The 15089-nt window shown below is 42.3% G+C and overlaps 1 protein-coding gene across 1 annotated transcript in view; it reads right to left on the reverse strand.

The window, feature by feature from the left end:
- The window catches only part of LOC126272462 (whirlin-like), a 192213-nt gene that overhangs the window by 150899 nt on the left and 26225 nt on the right, over positions 1-15089 (reverse strand). Inside the window, exon 2 of the mRNA XM_049975340.1 lies at positions 14105-14185. Within this exon, the coding sequence (XP_049831297.1) occupies positions 14105-14185 (81 nt within the window). The remainder of the gene's footprint in view (positions 1-14104; positions 14186-15089) is intronic.

A 15089-nucleotide genomic window follows, 5' to 3' on the forward strand; every position in this document is an offset into this window, starting at 1 on the left:
ATGCTCTATTCTGAACAGTTTTTGAGATATCTAATTGGTCGGTTGGTCGTGACAATAACGTTGTTTGGCTACAGAGATCTCTAGACCTATCGCTGTTAGATATTTGTGTATATGGTTGTACAAAGACAGATGTGCACAGCAGAAAAATATACATTTAAGATCAACTATTTGGTCACATAATGAATACTTCTGAACTTGTGGAGGGAACATGTTTTCCTGGGAACACAAAAGTATACTATCGTTAGTGGTGTAATTTTCGAATATTCATTGTTGTGTTTATAAGTGATTGTGAACCGTCGTAAATTTGTTGTAAAATAACGAAAATGTAAAGTAAGGGTTTTGAAATTTGACGTGTATTGTTGGAAACTGTTGGAAATGTGTTCTGCCCTGTTGTAAATTTGTTGCCTGTTGATTAGACAAATAACAAAATAAAACACTTCGTAATGATGATAAATATTTACAAGCCTTCAGCAACCACTCCAAAACAAGACTTCGTCTGCAAGAACTTTACTGCTTAAAATGACCATTTGCGCAGGAACACCTCTTCTATCAACTCGCTTCGTTTAGTTCGTGAATATTTCCTTTTAGATCCACCAATACAATATGGATATTCAAATTTGGGAAGCAGTAAGAACAAAACCCATGAATTCAGATCCACAAAATGCGCCTATCTTTCAGTAAATTCACACAGCGAATCTCCTGAAGTTGGGAGGAATGTACGGACAGATATGAGAAGAAGAGGAAGAACTCTCCAGCAATAGCGTATTTGACATTTTGATAGCGATTAACCACCGGAATTGACAATGGAATCTAGTCGCATTAAATCACGCTCCGCTAAGGAACTAGATTAAGAAAAGAGACATAAAAAGCGGCAGCTGATGGCCGCAGCAGAGAGAATATTCAGGGTGGGCGAAAACTAACTATCTATTGAAAGTTTTTCAAAATTTTTTATACTTAAAAATTTTCATTGAACAAAAAAAATTTTGTTTCTTACAATGGCCGAATTTATTAGACTACATCTCATGTTACTTCAGATATCAGTGGCGCTCCATGGCCCAAGTATAACTCGCGTGAGCGGGTTCATAAGAATAGCGATTAACCATGGACCATGGTACAACTACAGAGATCTGGCGAGGTGTTAAAGGCCCTCGAGCATCAGCAGGTGCAAAGACCAGAAGTAATATCCACGCTAGGCTAATGAACTTAATATACAGGACGGAGCAAAATGTGCAAGTGCTTCAGGAAATGTTCACTCTAAGTCCTCAGGAATCAAAAAGACAGGCATCACACGAAAGTTGTTTAACCCGACGCAAAATCCAAACTTTTCTGAAGAAAGAGTTGAATTTTCGTCCATGGAAACCACACTGCTGCCTGGGATTATCGCCGGACGGCTGTAATCATCTGTTGGAGTACGGGGAGGCGATGCTTCCTGGGTATGAAGACTGGCCCGACATTTTCGGTAATATTCCGTGCTCAGATGAAGCTCTGTTTCATTTTGGGGGGGGTTGTTAACCGGCAAAATTGTTATTGTTGGGCAACAGAGAATCCGAGGGTGGTGTGGTAAGACATCCACAATAGTTGTGGATCCGTATCTCATACGGGAGACAATGAATACTGAACAGGACTTGGTATCCTTGAAAATTATTTTCTCGATATTTTATCCACATGGAAGAATTCCAAGGACCTAATCTTTCGCAAGGTATGGCCCCCGCTTCACTTAACATATCTGTCGGCGCATGGCTCGACGTCCATTTTGCACGATGTTGGCTGCGATATCATGAGCCCCTTCAATGGACCTAGCGTCCTGGGATTGATTCCTCTGGGGCGTGGACGAAACAGGAAGTTAAGCGTACCAAAACAAAAACTCTTGATGAATTGGAAACGTACCGCTGGATTAAAAGTAGAAGTCTGTCGCAAACACGCACATTCGTTTACGAAAATGTGTAGATAATGCTGGTGCTTGGGTGAATTTTAGCAATGCATAGCGATACTATCATTGTAAGGAACAAAAAACTGCATAAGTATCAAAAAGCTATCAACAAATTTTCTAGAGAGTTAATTCTCAGCTAGGACTGCAGAATGACAACAGCAAGAAGAACGTTCCAAAGGAAGGAAAATTTATTAACATATAACACAGTATAAACTTCATTGCTAAAGAGTCTTTTCTCGAGGTATTTTCCTGGAGTACAGCCTTGTTCGAAAATGAAACATGGGCGATAAACGATGCCGAGAAGAAGAGAACACAAGCTTTTGAAATATGGTGTAAGGGAAGAATGCCGAAGAGTAGGTTGATAGATAAATAGATAACTAATAAAGAGGTGCTGAAGAGAATTGGGAAGAAAGACGTTTATTGCTTAAATAAAGGGTCGGTTAATAGGGCACGTCGCAAAATATCAAAAAATCTTCAGTCAGGTAATGGAGGGAAATAAGAGATGTAAATTATGCGGAGGGTGAGCTATGGTTGAATACCAAAGACAAGATCAAATGGATATAGGTTGCAGAAGTTATGGAGTGATGAAAGTCCTTGCACAGGATGGACTAGTATGGAGAGCTGCATCAAACAGTCTTCGAACTCAAGACCTCAACAATATACAGCAGCATCAGCAGCAACAACAAATCTCAAATACACGTCTTTTCTGGAAGGCAACAGGAGTACTAATGCAATCTGAGTCGAAGAAGATCTGCAGTACAGCTAGTACGACTTTCAGTTAAAAAGAGCAATAAATAGAAGGAAATAGTAAATACTAATGGATGGAGGCACTCTAAAATTAGTACGAGGGAAAAGCGGCCTGTTCGGAAAAGGCAATTGAGATTCCAAGCGCACAGAAAAAATGAGTGTTGTTGACTGACGACGAAATTTAACCAAATAATGGACAACATCAGGTCGGTATTTTGCGTCTAGATGAAGTACAAAACCGACAGTTTAGACATTTCGCCGGAAAGAGAAACTGAACTCTGGAGAAATGAGGTGACGGTAAGACGAATAAACAAAAAGGAGTCAGCTATGAGAAATATCAGCCGACATAATTGCAATGCACACATCATGTCGGATAATTTTGAGCCCTTTAGAGAATCGTAGAATTTGGGAGGCTGAGCAGGATATGGAAAACACAATCGGCGCTGAGCCGCTCAGCGGAAGGCACAGTCTCAGAAGTCATACAGGTCATTTTTGAAGTGATACTTCACATAATGTATGATGGATTGAAGAGTCTTTCTATTGGATGTGTGATTCGACGTTAGCCACATAGTATGAGCCTATAGACTCAACATGCTACCCCTTGCGTTCAAATATCTGTTTTGAGTGACCGGCATGGAGTGAGGAAACTGGAGTTGGTTGATCTAGACGATCCAGTAATACACAGAAAGAAATGAACATGCCTTACTACTCTTTGTGTTGTAGGTTGTTTCTAGATTATGTTCCTAGAATTCCAAGATATGAACGCCTGACTATATTTGGCTCTGAAGAAATTTGTCAGTCGAAAGGTCACTTGGAATACGTGGCGGCATGTGGATCACATAATTTCTAAGCTCTGTGTAACTTCCTGACAGCCGGTGGTTATTTCTATAGAAGAACGAAAATACTTGTTTCATTCGAATATCAGTCCTCCTTGCAAAAATCACTGGCGCCCGGGACACAGTTACCAACTTCGAGGTCACCTGTAGAGGTAGCCTCTGACTTCCAGAGAACAGGAACTGAGAGCGAACAGTATAATTGCCATAGAGAAATACTTATACTCATGTAGTGACAATTGTTTCCGTTGACACATGAATTCCTTACGGTCCCACTGTGTACTTAGATAACACGAACCCGTAGTACACAGTTTAATAAACAGATGAGGCGCATTCTCACACTTATTTGCATGAGCTACAGATATCTCATAGACGATAAATTCTCTGCTGCGTTTATTTACCCGCGATCAAATCTCAGATGGCGCCACACATTATTGGTAGTTATTAAAATAACTGCTAATGACAGGTAAGCGGTTATTACAGTAACTGCTGCCTCCTAGTAACTGGTTTTTTTGGTCATCTCCATTCAGTTGCCGACGACACATGGGGCCAGTGACGTAAAAATCGTTATTCGTTTTCTTTGGTTGCATTGTTAATCTGTGCGACACGTTTATTTTACGCGAAAGAATGTCCTAAATTAGTTGAGGAAGTAGGCAGAAAAGTGATTAGAGAATTACCATCCTGCTAAGCAAACACAATACCGCAGGTAATCGAGTAGTGTGTGAATGTGGCCAGAATAGAAGTGGTATATTGTTGCTGCCCCAGCCATATGGTGTACATAAACAAATGTGATTCCATAATGGGCCCACCTCCATGCTCCATACGTTCACATGCGACACATCTTACGAAAGACGAAAACCGAATTTCGGAAACCGCTTTTCACTTTCGTATTCACATGAGAAGGTCTGAAGCGGATTTGCTAGCCCAGCGTCTGGAAAACAGCTGTTCCAGTTTCCGATTTTGTCACCACACTCGCCATTTCTCTTTACTTATATATTGGAAGTAGACAGTTTCAAGTTCAGTGTAACGTTCCTGCTTCTCATTCACTGCGCAGTTAGTCACCGCATCCACAGTAGTTGAATATTTTGAAACTAGAAAGTTACTACACCGAAGCATGTCTCAAAAAACGGTTGTGCGTTTGCATGGGAGCGAAAATCAGTTGTGGAAGTGGAAAACGGGCAGCTAGAAACGGATTTCCAGAATCGATATTGGAGTGTTTACATGACTAACCAACAAAGCTATTGTGTAACTGGGCAACGGAACACGGTTTTTGGAGCCCCATGTAAATATAGTGATTGTTACTTCGATCGAGGTAAAGTAGCGCGTCTCTGAATTCTTTCAACGTCTGTTGTAGCGTCTACTTGATACTCCAATACTGGAACAATACTCAAGATCTGGCCACGGCAGTGCCTTCTATACGATTTCCTGTATCGATTCATTGCATTTTCTCACAAACCTCTTCCGATCGACTTCCCTAGTTTTACGTGGTCGTCCCAAATAAGTAGGATAGGGTCCTTTTTCTTTGTTATATGCATATTTTACATTTCGTCACATTTAAAAGCCGCTACCACTCACTGCACCAATTGGAAATTTTGTCCATTCTTTAGGCAATACCCTACTACCGTCCAAATACGATACTCCTGTGAACACAACGGTACCGTCAGCGAACGATCTTACAGTGCTGCTTATGTTATCCAATAAATCGCTTGTTTGTATTATTGGTTGATTGTTCTAGGGAAGTACGTTCACGGAATTTTAACAGTAAACTGCAGCGTCATGCGCAATGCTTCCTTATAACGTGTGGTACAGGAGTCGGATGAGTATCTCTGTGACGTACTACGCGAAGCTATACGAAACGTGCTGCGCTTCTCTGGATCTTCTTTATTTCCTCTACCAGTCTTTTCTGGTACGGGAGCAAGATAGATGACGGTATTCAAGTATCAGTCGAACGATACATTTTTAAGTTACCTCCTTCGTGATAGGCCTACATATAGAGAATATTAGTGTCCTCTAACACTCTCTTGGCTACTCACGAAATTACTTTTATGTCTGAAGATAACGTGCTGTGTTATATTTGCTGGGAACTCCTCAGTCAATCCTTACGCCCGTGTTTTGTTCATTAGGCGAAAGAACTGAACGGTATTGAATGCCTCTCTCCCCACCCCCCACCCTCCACCCCCACCCTTTCTCTATGACGGACTTCAAGGCTAACGGTGTTGCCTCTCTGGCCAGGTCTTCGGTTTGCCTTGTCATGTAATAAAAATCAATGTGATATGTTGAAGACCCATCAGAGTGAAGTGACACATCGTAACTCGTCACCTTCAGTTACAGCTTGTGTGTATTCTGGTCTCTGCGGATAGTAAAGTGCTGTTCATAGTCTAGTGTAAAGTGGTGCGCGATCCACACTGATGAAGAATGTGTGAATGTAAGTACACGTGTCTCAGTGTGTCACCAACAGAATTGGTACGCTGCTGCGAGACAGTCGTACTAAACGTAAGTAAAGGAATTGCTGTCAGATAGTATTGGCTGGTTACGTGGCAGATGAGCCAATATCATAGCATCGACAGCGGTACTCTACGTAAGCCGATACTGTATATTTCATTTCACAGGCAACTTAATGTACAGTATCTGGTGCGATATAGAAAAGGAAGGAAGACTAGGGTGGAAAGCTGTTGTTGTGGTTTTCACTCAGAAGATTGGTTTGATACAGCTCTCCGAGATACTATGTGCAACTTTCTTCATCTCCGCATAGCTACTCCAAACTACATCAATTTACATCTTGTTACTACAGTCAGGTCTTCATCTTCCTCTACAACTTTTATTCCTCCCGAGACTTGCCTCCATTACCGAATTTGCGAGCCGTGACGCCGCAGGTTGTGTCCCGTCAACTGATCCCTTCTTTTAGTCAGATTGTGCCATATGTATCCTCTTTCACCATTTAGATTCAGAACCTACTTATTAGTTAATTCGGTCTACCCATATCATCTTCAGAATTCTTCTACAACACCATTTAAAAACTTCTATTTTATTCTTATATGAACAGTTTATCGTTCGCGTTTCATTTCCGTATCTTCTTCAGAAATGTTTTTATAAATATGAACTGTCTATATTTAACATCCTATCTACTGTTATCATCATCATTCATTTCGTTGCTCAAACAGCATACTTCGTCTTCTACTTTTAGTGTCTCATTTATTAATCTGATTCCCTTTGATCGCTTGATTTCGACTGCATGCCTTTACACTTTCTTTTACTTTCTATGATATTCATCTTATACCCTCTTTTCAAGGTACTGTCCATTCCGTTCGGCTGATATTCCAAACCTTTTGCAGTTTCTCACAGATTATAATGTTATCGATAAACCTTAAAGTTTTGTTTCTTTTCTCTGAACTTTAATTTCTTTTCTATTTTCTCCCTGCCTCCCTTTACTGCGCGGTCAATGTATATATTCAACAACACTGCAGAGAGGCTACAGTTGTCTCACTCCATTCTTAAGTACAGCTTCCCTTTCTTGCACCATACCGACTCATATGTTACTGACATCAGCTTTCGATTTTTTATTACACGGTATTTCATGTGATTCACTCTCGCATCGCCTAGCGGCACATAAACTCTGCCATATATTAATATGTCACCGCTGTTGTTTCCTGCGCGCATGCAGGTATTGTGGCAGCGCGTTAGACAGCTCGAGTTGTGCGTTTGTGATCATATACCGTCCTCCATGTGACGAAAAACAGAGCTTTACAAAAGCTATTCTGCGCAGTACCACCTCGTTGAGTGCACACCAGTATACGATCATACGTCTTCGCATGTACGTGGGTCGATCGAGGAATATTTGAGTAATAAAACCCTGTAGGTTTTATTGACCTGTAAATGTGCTGTCGAAACAAAAGTAACATAATGTGTGCCACAAGGTAGCCTAATACACTCCTGGAAATTGAAATAAGAACACCGTGAATTCATTGTCCCAGGAAGGGGAAACTTTATTGACACATTCCTGGGGTCAGATACATCACATGATCACACTGACAGAACCACAGGCACATAGACACAGGCAACAGAGCATGCACAATGTCGGCACTAGTACAGTGTATATCCACCTTTCGCAGCAATGCAGGCTGCTATTCTCCCATGGAGACGATCGTAGAGATGCTGGATGTAGTCCTGTGGAACGGCTTGCCATGCCATTTCCACCTGGCGCCTCAGTTGGACCAGCGTTCGTGCTGGACGTGCAGACCGCGTGAGACGACGCTTCATCCAGTCCCAAACATGCTCAATGGGGGACAGATCCGGAGATCTTGCTGGCCAGGGTAGTTGACTTACACCTTCTAGAGCACGTTGGTTGGCACGGGATACATGCGGACGTGCATTGTCCTGTTGGAACAGCAAGTTCCCTTGCCGGTCTAGGAATGGTAGAACGATGGGTTCGATGACGGTTTGGATGTACCGTGCACTATTCAGTGTCCCCTCGACGATCACCAGAGGTGTACGGCCAGTGTAGGAGATCGCTCCCCACACCATGATGCCGGGTGTTGGCCCTGTGTGCCTCGGTCGTATGCAGTCCTGATTGTGGCGCTCACCTGCACGGCGCCAAACACGCATACGGTCTTGGCGTGCATCCGTGCATCGCTGCGGTCCGGTCCCAGGTCGACGGGCACGTGCACCTTCCGCCGACCACTGGCGACAACATCGATGTACTGTGGAGACCTCACGCCCCACGTGTTGAGCAATTCGGCGGTACGTCCACCCTGCCTCCCGCATGCCCACTATACGCCCTCGCTCAAAGTCCGTTAACTGCACATACGGTTCACGTCCACGCTGTCGCGGCATGCTACCAGTGTTAAAGACTGCGATGGAGCTCCGTATGCCACGGCAAACTGGCTGACACTGACGGCGGCGGTGCACAAATGCTGCGCAGCTAGCGCCATTCGACGGCCAACACCGCGGTTCCTGGTGTGTCCGCTGTGCCGTGCGTGTGATCATTGCTTGTACAGCCCTCTCGCAGTGTCCGGAGCAAGTATGGTGTGTCTGACACACCGGTGTCAATGTGTACTTTTTTCCATTTCCAGGAGTGTATATCGCTTCCTAGTGCATATATATCGCGAAAAATGCTTGAAGGGAAAGTTGGAGAGATTCGAGTTCGCATGGATTCTTACGAACAATCATATTTCCCGTGCACCATTTGCGACTGAACATGAAAAGGGGGAGAGGGGTGGGGGGAGCGGAGTTGACAGTGGTACGCAATGTACTCTCCGCCATACATCGGTGGCTTGCTTAGTGTAGCTATAGATGTCGACTAGATGTAGATACCGGGGCCAGCAAGGTACTAGGAAACCATCCTGTCCGTACGGGTACAGAGGTAACGACGTGGTGAGCATTGCAGATACAATGGTAGTCGATACCATACTACTGTCGTCCTCAAGGTGGAGGCTGAGAATGCCGGAAGATCGGTGATATCCAGCATTTGATTTAAAGAGCTGTCGAACAGTCTGAAGGTATCTGCAATGAACAAAAGTCTAGCCATCACTCCTAGTACACTGATAATGTGCTTTGGTCATTAACTCAAAATAATTAAAAATAGACGCTATTACACACGGCGTAGCATTCGGTAAGATTGATAGATAGAAATAACGCATCTTCACATTTATTGATTTATATTTGTTTGATGTAATTACTGACTCTGGAAACAGTATGGTGCTAATCATTAATTACGAGCAGTGGCGTGAGGAGCGCACCACAAGGCAGATAATGAGAAATTTCTTGGGGTGTCACAACATACACCTGTCTACTGTTTACTGTAAACAAGTTTCTTTTATTGCATAAAAAATCACACAAAGCCGGACGGCGTAACCAGGTATTTATTATATTATGTAATACGATGGTAATTATACTGACACCATTTTGACCGGCGCATTAGTATGCTCGTTTTGGTCTATTTAAATTTAATTTAGATTTCATAGTTTCGATTTCGTAGAAGAGTTTGTTGTCGGCGTACTGAAAGGATTTGAGTTCCCACATAGGCGGCGTGGATAGCGCCTGTGTAAGGGGTACATGGAGACAGACGAACAGACCACTGTCTCGAGTGTGACGAAGAGGAAAACGGAAGCTGCAGCATTTTTAGCGGCAACAGATCAGCACGTGTTAGCATGAAGCCGGGAGGTGAATTTTACAGAATTACAATTTTGCAGGAACTGTTGACTCTATACGTAGTAATCTTCCAGAGTGGAAGTCATACTACTGACAGAATTTGGGGCGAACTGTCGTTTGTGGACTTGAGAATTTGCGGCACTGTGGGATACTTTTGATAAGACAGGGTATGGAAGTTAGGAGTGAAGTCAAGGTATTAAACGTCAACTACTGCAGTGGTGTTTGATATCCTGATGAAGAATGCCAGTAGTCGTGGCGGAAAACTTAGTCCATTTTACAGTATGATGTAGACTACAATCCGGAAACGTTGATGTAAACCGCCTCTGGCCACGAGAGACTGCCAAGATACTATTTAATAAAGTTAGTAGCAAGCATTCGTACCTACCCATGAAGTCATTTCCCGTTGACCGTTTGACATTGGCAAGGTAACAAAGCGCACCCACTCTAATGTCGATCTACAGTGTCACAGAACCAGTTTCGACTGTGAGTACAGTTTGTTTTATCGTGTAATGAAAGAACAAGGGACGATTACGTTCTAATGTCTTGTCGACGGCGACCTCAGATGATACATAGCACAAGTTTGGCTTGTATAAGACTGGGGAAAGGAAATCTGCTGCGCTCTTTTCACGAGAACCAGATAGTCACTCGAGTTCATGGATTCATGGAAAACCTAAGAACCCCAATCTTCTATTATCTAACTCTAACTCTTTAAACACAGCGCTAAATCAATCTACATATCTGGTAATAGCATATTTACTTGAATACCAACAACAAGCTAGTATTCAGTATTTTATTTAGTAAACATGAAATGTCAGCTGCATTCCGTAATATACAAGCTGAATAAGTTACGCTTTTCCGCAGTTCATATTGTCATAGACTTTTCTTCTTCTCTTCAATATAGGAGTCAATGCTTCAAGTTTCAGACTGTGTTTCGAAATACACTGGACAAAGAATTATGTTTTGCAATATAAATAATTACTTTGTGATAAGCTAAATTTTCCAATATTTCTATACTGTGCACAATAGAAAATATGTCTGAAAAATTCATTTTTACTCACTTCTGTGAAGTTCATTAAACTCGTACTATATTTCCACGCATACACAATTGTACATTCGTAATACCAACAATGAGAGTCTGAAAGAGAAGGCTGTGCATTCAAACAGTTATCAACGAACTCTTCCCCCTATAAATTGCCTAGCTAAGGCCTAGCAAAGTCCTCCGTTTCAGTTTCATAACACTTCTTCATCTTATCGAAAAAGTACACATTTATAAATCTGCAGTCGATGTGTAAGCTAGTAGTTAAACAGAGAAACAAATTACATCAAATTGTGCTAAAGATCATACATGTATAGAAAACGTTTGCCTATAATGTTCACCAAGATATAACACAAAAACATTAATGACATGAAAAAAATTTCTAAATAATTTCGTGCCATCTTGACGTTCTGTGCGATTGCTTGGAAAAATAACAAACCACAAGAGAAATTTGCTTGAGATAGCTTAATATACTAATATTAGTCTACAAACTGAATTAAACTACGACAATGTGCCAGAGAATAAATTTGACGTCAACCAGCAGCCGCCAACACAGACGTAGCAATACTAGCACACAGACACAAAAGTCAGCTAGTCTTCCTAGGAGACACATACCATAGGAAGGAGACGATAAAATGTAAAGACAGAGAGACAAAGTTTAAAGACAAAGACATAGAGACATGCAGAGTGGAGTGGACGCACAGTTCCTAGAGAACCGTCCTCTAAAACATTGAGCTAGAAAGACTAACATGCAGTGTTGTCAAACGGCGGACACTAGAAAGTAAAATCTTCGGGCCGAGAGAAAGTCTCTCATTCTTAGATTGCCTGGCACACTTTACCGGTACAATTTTGCGAACTTCATGTTAAATTCATTCGAATTACGCGCAAGACTGTTATTATTAACTGTGATTTTTAAAGTATAGCTCCTTAGTTTACTCTTGAAATGCGTGTCTTGCCGTGTAAATGTGCTGGCCAGAAGATGGCAAGTACTGACACAAATGAACGGAACGTGTCTGCAGTGATAAAAAGTGTGTGATTCTGATTGTATGTGAGTTAGTTTGTCCATTCAGAAAAAAATTAAATAGTGTTGTACATGTATGCTTTTAATCTTTTCGGATGGGAAAGAAAATTTCTGACGTAATGCAAAAAATTATAGAGTTATTTATAAAGAATACAAAAGTTTATTCCCTGATGTTAATATACAGTTTATTTGACTTTATCGCTTTAGCTACGCATACATACTATTTCCAGGAGAGGTTTGCGTTTAACAGTTTGAATTTAGTTCGCGATTACTATCTGCCTTATATTACAAATCTTGTAACCACAAAACGGAGAATTATTACATCTCATTTCGCCCACTTTTTTTGGCAGTGTTCCATATGATGTTGCTTGGAATCTGAAGACAAGTGATTCATATACAGGATCGGCAAAATAAAACTGCCCCAGAAAATATTTCGTGCACAGGCTACACTGAAGAGCGGCTACCTGCCATCCATTCAGGCGCAGCTCAGGTTATGTTTGCCTGTTAGAGGCGGCACACACGACAAGGCCTACTTTATGCTTCCGCCTTACGTCACACAAATAGCTCCCAAGTGGACCTTAGGCAAAATGTGGATATAAGCAGAAACACTGCTACTCTGAAGACCGTACCACATAGAACCTCAGGACAGTATGAAGACAGGACTTGACAGCCTCACAACAGTGTCTCTGGGAGTTGACGCAAGAAGAGCTCACTGAATATTCTACAGGTGACCTTAGTAGTCGTCCACCGGGCGCAGGGCTATATCAGTGTTCAAGCAGGTATCAGTGCAAGTGAACAATGGGTTATATTGCCACACACCATCTTCATTCAGCAGTTAATTGTTGTAAGGCTTCTATGAATAAATAACTGCAATCGAACATTTTCTTCTGCGGGTGCCGCACAGCCCCAATAATTTTTGAAGAACGACGTTTCTCCATCCGAATGTGTGCAAAACCTTTTCTTTCTCTCTCTACCGGTTTCGGACATGCCCATTGTCTGGTAGCATTTCCCACGTGAGTTGCACATGTGACGTTTCATTGAGTGAGTGTACATAGTGCATTTCGTGGGAAATATTGCAAGAGGAGGACGTTTAATGTATGCATGTCACGCGAATGTTTGAATTAATGATGAATGTGTGCCCACATTGTTATCAAAGACACATTGGAGAATGGGCAATGCCCGAAACCGGTAGTATGAAAAATAAAAAACAAATATAAACACGCTGGTGGAAAAATGTCTTTCTTCAAAATGTTGGCAAATTGTTGCTAATCTGTGTTGCCATAGTTTGTACCATGGCTGTTGCCCATCCGTAAATGGCCCTGTGACGGAACTGTAGAGTTGCTGCCGCATTGCACCACGTGCATTTGGTGAATACGACAAGTTTCAGTAGTGAATCAAGCGGAGGTGGTTCATAACTTCGGTAACTCAGTTCTGGACTGCCAGAAGTTACATGGTTAATGTTGTCAAGTAAATGTGTGGTACTTCTCACGGCACGTATCCACAAACCACGAGATACCTTGCACGGATATATGTTCCAACATTCGACTACGGCGCTCTGTTAAGGCAATAGGAGGTTTCTGAAGGTTGTTCTTCGAAATGAAAAACTTTGACGTTAATCATTGACTAAACCTCCAGCAAAAAAAGAAAAGAGAGAGAGAGAGATTTTTGACTACGACATTTCCGTTCACACCAAAAGCCACACCTTATATTCTGTCACAACGATCTGTGTTAACTAGAATCAGGATAGAAAAGTATCTGAACACTGTAGCATGTAATCTGAAACCAGGTTTTTAAGATTTGTAATATAAGGCTTTTCTTGTTAAATACGACTGACATTCGTAAGTTTTACCACAGATTGAAGTTCCTAGGACAAGGTTGTGAGATATGAATGAAAAAATTACTGATTTCTCTTTGATTATTGTTAATGTCTCGGCGAAAATGAAAAACAAAAATTTTTTGGTGATAACGGAGTTGAGCATTGAATGCCGTGACGGTGAATGAAAATAGAGTGTACGTCTGGTATATCTTATCTTGTTTTCATATTTTATTTTTATTGTGTGTGCTGTGGGTCTTTTGTGTCAGTTTTTCGTGGAACCGTGACTAACTGATGGCCGTGACACACAAAAAAAGAAAAGAGACTGTGAACCAAATTAGCTACGAATAAAAGAGCTGCAAGAACATTCGAAAAAGAAGCTGTGATAAACTTCGTAAGGCTGTGCTGTTGAGATAGCCGACGCTACAGTGTTAAGTATTGAGAAACTGACTGTGTAAATATGTTTTCCTTATGTACAGTCGCATGCTTTGGCTGTGCAAGGAGCAGAGGGAAGGAGTAAAACTAAAGGGGTACTTGTAAAGTTGTTGTCAGTGTGTTTGCACTAGATCTAACTTACGAGAGGCCTTCCCCAGTACCAAGACTTGACTTTCTGCGTCCAACCTCCCAACTGGGAGCGGAGCCCGTCGAGGTAGCCACACTGAAAAACCCAGCCAGAAGTGTTCACAGCGGCCGGGCAAGGCTGGCCGCCGCCGAAGCGCGCGCGCGTCTGACGTCGCTCTAGTCTACTCTAGCCTAGTCTAGTCTATGGTACTACAGCCAACGCACAGCGCCTCTGAGAAATAGGAAGCCTTTTGCGCACGGTGAAGGTATTAGAATGACGTGACGCCGTTCTTCTTTTCTGGATCTGACTCCGACGGACTTCTTTCTGCCTTTCGATTGTCTTCTCATTCCTCAACCAACTGGGCAGGATGGGAAGTTGTTTTCCAACGATTGCAACCTAGGAAACTGGGAACATTAACGTTTCGTCAACGACGAGATCATTCGATACGAAATGCAAGCTCTGGTTGAGTGAAGATGGGAAAGAGAGGGCCGTTTCCTCTTCATAAGGAACAGACCGGCATTCTCTTAAGTTCTTTACAGAGATCGCAGAAAACTTTATCTCGATGGCCAGACAGGGACTGAAACTCAGTGACCCGAAATTCAGATCCACGGCCTTAATCAATATATATAAAAAAAATTCTGTCCGAACAGGTCGTGAAGGCCCAACGGTACCGACCGACCACCGTGTCATCCTTAACCCACAGGCGTCACTTAATCCGGATACGGAGGGCGTGTGGTCAGCACACCGCTCTCCCTGTCGTTGTCGGAGTCAATGGGTCTTAGTGCTTTCTAAATCCCATTGGGATGAGAGTGAGACGAGGGAGGAGTCGCAACTGGGACCACGTGGAAGGGCATATTTAATTCATTCGCCTTACAAGCAAGGGAAACCTACTGCAGACATTTTTTCCGAAACTGTTCTTTAAGGACGTTCGGAGTATCCAGGAATTTTTCATTGGCAGGACTACTAGTAAGGAGTGCAGCTAGCCTCTGAGACCAACTGC

This window comes from Schistocerca gregaria, chromosome 5 (genome assembly GCF_023897955.1).
Source record: "Schistocerca gregaria isolate iqSchGreg1 chromosome 5, iqSchGreg1.2, whole genome shotgun sequence".
Classification (NCBI taxonomy): Eukaryota; Metazoa; Arthropoda; class Insecta; order Orthoptera; family Acrididae; genus Schistocerca; species Schistocerca gregaria.